The sequence below is a fragment of the Panicum virgatum genome, chromosome 8K, assembly GCF_016808335.1.
Source record: "Panicum virgatum strain AP13 chromosome 8K, P.virgatum_v5, whole genome shotgun sequence".
NCBI classification, from domain to species: Eukaryota; Viridiplantae; Streptophyta; class Magnoliopsida; order Poales; family Poaceae; genus Panicum; species Panicum virgatum.
In genome coordinates, this window is record NC_053143.1 from 40,777,046 (window position 1) to 40,786,925 (window position 9,880).

Consider the following 9,880-nt stretch of genomic DNA (forward strand, 5'->3'; position numbering starts at 1 on the left):
TCACAAGCTCACAACGACGGGGATGCGAGCCTGACGAGCATGAAGGCGCCGCCGCACACGCCGCTGGAGGCCGGGCTCACCACGCCGAGGCACAGCGCATCCACGGCGCCGCCGCCGTCGCGGAGCGCGTCGCGGCCGGCCGTCGAGCACCGCCCGTCGTCCGCGGCCACGGCGCCGCCACCGTCGCGGAGCGCGATGGCCGGCCCTCGAGCACCGCCAATTCGTCCGCGGCCACGGCGCCGCTGCCGTCGCGGAGCGCGTTGCAGCCCGCCCTCGAGCACCGCCCGTCGTCCGCGGCCACGGCGCCGCCACCGTCGTGGAGCGCGACGGCCGGCCCTCGAGCACCACCCTTCGTCCGCGGCCACGGCGCCGCGGCCGTCGCGGAGCGCGTCGCAGCCCGCCCTCGCGCCGCCACCGTCGCAAAGCGCGTCGGCCGGCCCTCGAGCACCGCCCTTCGTCCGCGGCCACGGCGCCGCCGCCGCCGCAGAGCGCGTCGCAGCCCGCCCTCGAGCACTGCCCGTCGTACGCGGCCACGGCGGCGTGCGGCGACGTCCCCTCCTTCCTGCGCAAGCCGGCAAGGTGTCCAGGCAAGAGTAAGGGCAAATCAGTCATATAAGGCCCCGAAATATGTATTTAAATTATCAAATGAATCAAAATGAGGAAAATGTCGTGTATGCTGAAGCGCCAATGTTTAGAAACCAATTTTAGCAAAATGAATGTTAGGAATCCTACTTTAACGAAACCGCTTGTTTTGAGTTCTAAAATAACAATTTTCTCGGCGGCGAGCGACCGGATGCAGAGGAGAAAACTTCGGCGACTCGAGTCGCTTTGCCGCCAATGCGCAGCTGAGCTCGGCGTAAGCAAAAGCTGCGGTACGGTTTGCATTTGGGAGTGCGAAGGTGACATCGTGGAGGGCCCATCTGGGGACGTCGGTTGGGTGGAGGAAACAAGACGGGCCCCGGGTCCCAACAAAGATGAGGCAAGATTCGTTGTTGACCGTTGTGGGACCCGCTCGAAGCTTTAGTAAAGTACCTGTAACCTCCGACTTTTTACGGATTCCAAAAAATTCGGAACCAATGGCAATGAGAAGGCAGGCAGCACTGTTGGCTGTGCAGCTGAGCAGATCTGCTTTGCCCGTGCAGCCGCGCATACGATTCGTTGGGCATTTATCTCTGAGCGCTGAGGATCGGAGCGAGGAAGCAGGAACAATGGCGAGCCCAGCAGCAGCAAGTGGCGACCGCGAGACTTCCATCCCAATGCCTGCTGGCGCTGCGGCTGCCGACCCGGCTGGCAATGAGTTACTCAGAGCAAGCGCTGCCGCCAAGAGCGAGACCAGATTGAACCGCTTGGTGCGGTTTGTCGCCTTGGGGGAGTGGGCGGGCAACGCCTTCGGGACCCTGGCCTTCTTGTGGGCGACCGTCGTCTTGCTCGGTGGCTTCTGCTCCAATCTTGATCCTACGGATTTTTGGTACGCTACGGCCATAATCTTCATTGAAGCCTTCAGGTTCGTATCGTACACTTCTTCCGAGGCACTTAATTTTAAGAGAAACAAGTGTTAGGAATGTGTAAAAACAACGAGGAGCAATATATAGCTAATAATAATCAAAATTGCTTACTTGCGGCCATTAATGAAAAAGAGGTACCCCTCCGTGTCGCTCTCGTGCGACAGGAGGGTCGACATCGCGGCCATTAATGAATTCTCGTAATTATTTTATGGTAAACCCATCTTTATCTTTAGAGTAATAGGTTTATCCAAACCAACCGTCGTTAAATTGTTGTATTTCTCCATCAGCTTACTTACCATCTCGAGCTATTTGAATTCTCGTAAATGTTTAATCTTAAATTTATCTTCTAGTTACTAGTTATATTAACTGGTTGCTTAGATTCACAGCCAGAGGAATGCTTATTAGTACTGGTCACATGGCTACTTTGTACCGGTTGCTTCAACTGGTACTAGCTGGCCAATACTACTAAATATGCCACCCATAGAAGAAAAAAATGCAAATGGTTGTGAGGATTTGAAAACACAACCTCAAGTCTCCCGTCTAGCTTCCTTTACAATTCCATCTATGCATCACATGTGCCTACGTGCGTGATACTTTCTTTTTTAGGTAACCCATGGAGGCCTATTTAGTACCGGGCCAAGACACCGACTGATACTAAATGTCACCCTTTAGTATCAGTCGGTGTCATTGACCGGTGCTAAATGACCATGCTATTTTAGTACCGGGTGCGTTATTTTAGTACCATCCGCCGCCCACTCTTTCCAACTCTCCTCACTCCTTTTTCTCTCAAACCTCAGACACAAACAGCCATCAAACCCACCCCAGTGCAGCTTCCTTCGTCAGATCCGGGCTCCTCAAGCCCTGATCTGGTCTCTCCGGTGGGGGAGCTAGGGGCCCTGCTCGGTGCTTGGGGAACCGGCCACCGCAGGTTGGGTGCTCCATTCGCGAGCTCTGAGGGTCCAGGCCGGAGCGGCCCCTGGGCGCGGGTGGCTATAGATATAGATGAAAACATGAAGTATATGACATCCAAATTCAATGTATATACATAGGTCATGTTAAATATGTAGCTTAATTAGGTCAATGTTTTAACTTTTAACTCATTACATAGCTTTGGATGTTACGAGAATGCAAGAACTAACTGGATTGGCTGCCCCTTGTATGCCGTTAACTTCACAGTTACTTTACTAGTTACTTGAATAATCCCTCGTATATGAATTACTAGAATCCAAAATCCATGTCTACTACCCGTGTAAATCCAGACAGACCTGACATACAAGATTAATGATTTACTAGAGTCCGTCATGTCCCCTTTATGCCATCTTATCGTTACGGTAATTTTCTGTAAGTGATTTACTGCAATATATACCCTCATATATGTATGTATTACTAGAATCCAAGACTACCACCCGTGTAAATTCTGACAAATCTGATTTACGAGAATCTCGTTAATGATTTATTAGATTCCATGGTCCATGTGTGGCATTTAATTGTTAGGGTAATTTCTGTAAATGATTTTCTATAATATATGCCCTGGTATATGTGGTAGCTCTTGAATTCTCATAATTATTTTATGGTAAACCCATCTTTATCTTTAGAGTAGGTTTATCCAAACCAACCGTCGCTAAATTGTTTATCTTTAGTAACTGGTTGCTCAAATTGACAGCCAGAGAAAAGCTTATTAGTACCGGTCATAGGGGCTTCTTTGTACCGGTTGCTTCAACCGGTACTACTAAATATGCCACCCATAGAAGAAAAAATGCAAATGGTTGTGAGGATTCAAACACACAACCACAAGTCTTCGTGTAGCTTCCTTTACCATCCCATCTATGCATGACATGTGCCTACGTGCGAGATACATTCTTTTTGAAGTAACACATGGAGGCCTATTTAGTACCGGGTCAAAATACCGACTGGTACTAAATGTCACCCTTTACCGGTCGGTGTCATTGACTAGTGCTAAATGGCTGCACTATTTTAGTACCGGGCCATAACACCACCCGGTACTAAAATATGTCATTTAATACCGGTCGGTGTTACTGACTGGTACTAAATGGCTTTCGAGGACAAAAAATTTCTACCCGATACTAATTTCGCACATTAGTACCGGACGAAAATGCGTCAGGTACTAACGTGTTGGACGAAAAGCCATTTTTTTTTAGTCAGCCATACAAATTCTCGTAACTATTTCTTGGTAAATTCATCTTTAATATAGTAAATGGTCCCTTTGGAACAACGTGGAACCTAATTTGTGGTAACTCGACCCTATCATTTGGCATGCAGTATTTTTTAATTATGAATTTCGTAACCGTGGTTTTGTATTTTCATATACTAAAATATATTTGAACCTAATTCAGAGTCCCATAAACGTTGTGCACTTGCATGCATGCATGCATATGCTTAGACATCTCATGTTTTCTCGTAACCAATGTCCACTCACTCTCGTATAAGCAAGCATGATTTGTTTAATAGCAAATGTAACGCTGATCACGGACGGCAGTAAAGCGTGTAGCTATTTGTACGCACATCCGGCACATTTAGCTTGGTTGCCTCTCGGCTCGATGCCTTGGGCGTTGTGTAGTAAATGGCTCGCTCGCTTGTACAGCTCAGCTCAAATTAATTGGCGCTAATTAATTGAGGATCAGTGCTCCAAATGGGGAGGGGCGGCCAGGTTGTTATGACGTTGTTAGTTATTTATATCTATATAAAGAAGAAAATATATAGATATAAATACAAGGCATATAATAATTGATACTTAAATTTTATCGTAACCAACAAAGAGTTTAAATATACATTAAAGTATGATACAATGAGGAAGAGCAAAGATACATATATAATACAATATTGATTAAATTTGTAGCTCTTGAATTTATTCACCAACTCTTAATACTAGCTTATTGCTAGCTCGTGCAGCTAGTCTTATAGAACTGGAGAGGATCCTACTGCTATAGGAGTAGTATCTGTTTAGCAAAGACTGGCAATCATAGCTAACCTTCTTTTCCAGTAGTGCTCCTTCCGACGTTGGATGGAACCCGTGTCCTCATCCTCACGGCTTCCCTGCGCTAGCCAATAAAGCTGTGATAGATTGATTCTTGTTTGGAACTGGTCAGTCACCTTATCTAATAAGGGCAAACAGGCAAGACTCTCCTCTAATTAATCACCCCTTGTTAAGATTAATGCTGACCTAAATGACTTTCTTTACCAGTATGGAGGGAGTAAGAAACGGGTCGTCTTAGTTTTCTAACGTACGTAGCGAATAAATTTGCCACTCAGAGTCACTAGTAGATACTAACTATATAGATAGCTAAATACTCCATTTGCAATACAGATCATTAATATAAGTACCTCCCTTGACTTACTCTTATCTCATCTTATGTTTACCTTATTAATTTGTCTACTTGTCACCAGCATGTTCAGCCGCAACTACAGATTGGACGACGAGTCGCTGTTTACGACTACTCGGGCACTCAGACGGACAAGTTGCCTCTCCAGGGGGCACTCCTGTTGACGGTTCGGCTGCGACGATACCTATGGTTTTTGTTGTGGGCTATCTTAAGTGCCCTTCTGGCCATCACTGCAATAGACTTGTATGCAATGATGGTCAAAGGCAACAAGGGCAATGTTCTAGGGGTCACTGTGGATGATGTAGTAAACTGGTGCGGTTCCGAGTTAGCAGCAATGCCGCCAAAGGTCGTCGCAGTGCTGCTGCTGCTCAACTTGAGGCCCCCAAGGATTGCCAACCTAACAAACAGCGCTTCTGGCCGTAAGCTGCTACTTGGGGCCAAAGTGGTTCTATCCATATGGTTAATAAGTTATATGGCGTCACAGCCATGGGGTCTACCGTATCCTTTCAACTGGTATTACTCCTTTCTGGGCAGGGCATTCACTATATTGGTGCTATCAATTAGCAGCATACAAGATGCGGCAGATGGTTGCATTGACTTCTGGATTGACACCTTCCTGCATATATGTTTCGTTGGGGAAATTTTCACAACATTTTCCATAGTAAGCAACGGGCTCCAAACTTTTCTTGCAATGCTAGTGATGCTACTGATGGGCAACCTGCAGATACCAGCAGCCGTCGCACGGGTTGTGCTCTCGTCATCGCGCCTTCACATGGTAGCTCTAGCTCACCGTGTTTACCCAAAGGGCAGTAATCCAAACCTGGTGCCGTCACTGTTGGTTTTCTACGTGATGGTGCTATGTCAAGGGACATTCTACATCGTGGCGTGCATATTGGAGATCTTCTCCTTCTTCCTTCGCAGATCCCTTGCCCATCACTCCGGGTTCAGGGGCCAGTGGGGAGTCAGAGCGACCGATCTTTACTACCAGCGTGTCTACACAACATGCATGGAGACTGGTGTATTTGCTCAAGGGAACATGATCAGCCTTGTCAGCTTCGCCATCAAGTCCCTGGGCTCCTGCTCACACGAATTTCAGCTCGCCGGAGTTCGTGTTCTTGACAGCCTCCTGCAACGGAGGGACTCCAGCAAAGAGCTCATCACCTCAGAAGTCACCAAATCTAACAAAGCAGTGACCATTTTGATCGGCATGCTTGGTCGGACAGCTGTGCGAGACAAGCATATCAGACTGTTTGCTGCTAGGGTCACCGCCGAGCTTGCTAGCAGCCTCAGAATCGCCGTGGTTCCCGGCCTGCTGAGTTTGGTTTCTTCACTGCTTGATGCCGAAAAGCAGCCAGCAGAGCAACCCTCCCTGTCCCTGGTAGCCCATGGATCTAAAAACGATGGGATGAACATTGGCGATAGTCCATCAGGGCGGAGCTCCTCTGCCCAGGCCACTGCTGGAGACGAAATTGCTGGAGGCAATGTCAGAAATGAACCAAGCATGCAAGACCACTTGTCTCAGGCTGCCGGCGGCAACGAAGAGAGTAGTATATTGGTTAATCAACTAGCAGGGCAAGAATCTTCAGAACAATCCGATTACAGAAATGGAGAGAATGAAGGTAACCGACCAGCACGAGGTCAGTCTGTGCAAGAAGGCAATGCTGGATTGTGCCACTGGTTACACCAGCGTTGGAGGCTGATAAAAGAGATGTGTTCCTTCGAGGAAGAGCTCCCAGTGACGCATCAGGATTCCCTCCCGGTACTCGGCATGCAAATTCTCGAGAGGCTTGCTTATGATCTTGGCAACCGTTCAGAAATCAGCAGAGCCACGGGCCTCATCTCAAATATCATAGAGTTGATAAGCTACAGCATCGTCACGGCAAATAGTAACGAGGAGCATCAGAAAGCCCTGGCATGTTTATCGCTGAATTTGCTGAGGAATCTTGCAAACACGGGCGAGAAAATCGGTTCAGAGCTCCGGCGAGAGTTGTGGGCGAATCCCTTGCTGCTGCGCAAGCTCGCAGGTATCATGGAGGACAGCCGCAGCGGCCCTGAAGTATGGGAGCCTGCGATGGATATCATAGCCAAGCTGGCATGGGACGAGGAAGCGAGGCAGGAGATTGGCAGCGCTCAAGTGATTACTGGAAAACTGATGCATGCATTTCTTGGCCGGAGAGGGGAGGATACCAGCATGTATTATGATCAGCCGTTGCGGATGGTTGCAGGGGAAGCACTGGCTTATCTTTCGATAGGAAGCGCTGCCAACTGCTCGGCTATCTTGAAGGAACCGGGATATGACGTTATCAAGGACCTCAAGGACATGCTTTGTGGCATTGAGTACAGATACCTCGCAGCAAGTATAATAAAGAGTCTCTGTACGCACTGCACAGATGAGCTGCGGCGTCACAGCTCAAGGGAGCAACTTTCATCTGCCTTGCCAATGGTGAGTCTCTCTCATGGCGTTACTTCGAGTATCTATCTTCAGATTTTCAGCTTAGTGGTGTTGAAGTCTATAAATGAGTTTATGAGTGTGACTTTTACCACAATTAAGAGTAGCTAATAATAAATACCTGAATGGCATTCATCATATATATATATATATATATATATATATATATATATATATATATATATATATATATATATATATATATATATATATATATGTATATGACGAGTTTTTTCTACACTCGCGTGTAGCTACTGTCATCATCAGTATACCACCATGCGTATGTTCTCATACTCATTTATCACTTTGAGTATGTTCATATACTTATTCTAACATACTTTAAAGGTATATACATGAAAAATTTCAAAAGCAGTCCTACATTTTAAGTATATATGATTATACCTTATTATTAGTATATAAAATAAGTATGTCCACATACTTTACGTATGGTTACATACCCAATGTATATACCATCACAGATGTTCAAGTATAATCATATACTCCATGTACATACTCTTCGTTGGATCAGGTACGTCCTATATCATGAGATACACATGTGAGAGTAGTTACAAGCAAGTGTAGAATGAAATTTTCATATATATATATATATATATATATATATGCTTGGTTTCGGGCTCCTCCGGTTATTTAAGTCGCTGTCACATCGATGTTCGGTGGCTTGCATAAAGGGACTTAACATGAACTTAATATAAAACCAATTGCTTAAGTTATAACTTAATCCCAAGATGAGTCCATTAAGTATAATTAGTTCACAATTAGCACATGTTAACTGTAGTAATTAGTGATCAAATCATTGACTAATTAAGTTTAATGGATTCACCTTGTTATTAAGTCACGACTTATGCAATTAGTTTTCTAATAAGTCTGTGTTTAAATACTACTAATCAGTGTTTAAACATGCGATGTGACAACGACTTAAAATTAAGAAGGACAAACCAAACGGGGGAGTGTCCAGATCTACCACCTAACAATGCTAGCATACCATGCAGGTGATGGAAACAATAATATCTACGCAAGGCAAACAACTAGAGATTCTAATCAGCCTCGCTTCGCAAATATGCAACGTCATTCCTGAACTACCCGATGTCTTCGGTATGCAATCACAAGTCGATGTTACATCATTTGTCCACAAGATGATGTGTACGCTGCACGAAAACATGCTACCAAGTCCTGAGTATCCAAGGATGAGAAGGGTCATTATTGAGATGGCAATATCCATCTTGGAGTTATATCCTCGCTATGCAACCATCTTCAGAGAAAACGGAATGATGGATGCGTTGTCCAAGGTAGAGAGTACCACCCCATCGAAAGTCGAAAAGTACCAGGTATTCTTTGGCAACGTAGGAGTGATATTGGAGAGTGGTGTACCTCTGCCAGTCCTTGTGGTCAAAGCAAAAGGACTAATTGGTTCTACAACTCAGGGCCTAGAGATTACAGTTTTACCCATGGGTATGGGTAGATGCGGTATCCTACCCAATGAGTAAGGGTATGAGTATGGAACTCTACCCATGGTTAAGGGTACATGTACGGAATTCTACCCGTAGGTACCAGATAGTATCCATATTAAAGAAGTCCATGCACACGTTGATCTAAAGTACAACGTTCTTTTTTTTTCTTAGGGTGATGTTAAGTCGGACATAATTGATCATGGCTTGGGAGATGATTGGATGAAAAGTTATAATATTTATTTGGCTTGTGTTGCTGGACAATAGTTGATCGATCCTTATGTTGTAATGAGTATCTTATTTAGCTTGTATGTGATAATTTGAGACTTATATATGTGTGTGATAGTTTGAGACTTTGAGGCTTTATGTATCTACGTGGTGTGACAGTTTGAGACTTGTTTTTGTGTGATATTGGAGAGTGGTGTACCTCTGCCAGTTTGAGGCTTAGCTATCAAATTATTAAAAGAAGGAAATCAGGGGCATCCAAATTTGACAACCAGTCGCAAACTGTCACACCATATATCACCCGTGCAGAGGTTACTTGCTTCTGCTCAACACCATATATCTACACCATTCGGAATGATGCCATCGCAAGTACTCTGCCAAGTACCCTTGCTAATCTAAATAATTGTTTTGTGGTATATGGTTTCTGATGATATGATCTCTAATCTTACCGTTCATGCAATTGGGAATTCTATTCTTTGAAAACAAAATATTTTATGCGATGCTCCTCAATGATGACTAAATTCCCACCAGAGCATGACATTGCTATACTTGAAAACCATATACATGTCATGCACTTGTTGTCATTATGAGCTTTGTCAAAAATATTGTGACCCTTTATGAGATGCTTTTTATACTTTCATGATCAAGATTCACGTACACTATACACGTACACTATACACTTCCACATACACGCTATACTTCTACACTGGAAGTTATCATTTTCCATTCCATTCCAATTTGTTTCATGCCACTCGTTGGATAAGTACTCCTTCCATTTATACCCCTTCTCCAAGTATCATGCAAAAGAGAGGGAGAGGCATGACTATGCAAAAAGAGAGAGAAATAAAGTCTTGCTCAAAACATTTTGGAGCATGATGAAAAAAAAGAAGGAAA

The 9,880-nt window shown here is 45.1% G+C and overlaps 1 protein-coding gene across 1 annotated transcript; it reads left to right on the top strand.

Moving 5' to 3' along the window:
• The first annotated feature begins 1,109 nt into the window (after nt 1-1,109).
• Nucleotides 1,110-9,117, top strand: LOC120644678. The gene is made up of 3 exons (XM_039921356.1): nt 1,110-1,504; nt 4,911-7,289; nt 8,306-9,117. Exons 2-3 carry the CDS (start codon nt 5,097-5,099, stop codon nt 8,798-8,800), a joined length of 2,688 nt encoding a protein of 895 aa, XP_039777290.1. The 5' UTR covers nt 1,110-1,504; nt 4,911-5,096; the 3' UTR covers nt 8,801-9,117.
• Nucleotides 9,118-9,880: the final 763 nt, after the last annotated feature.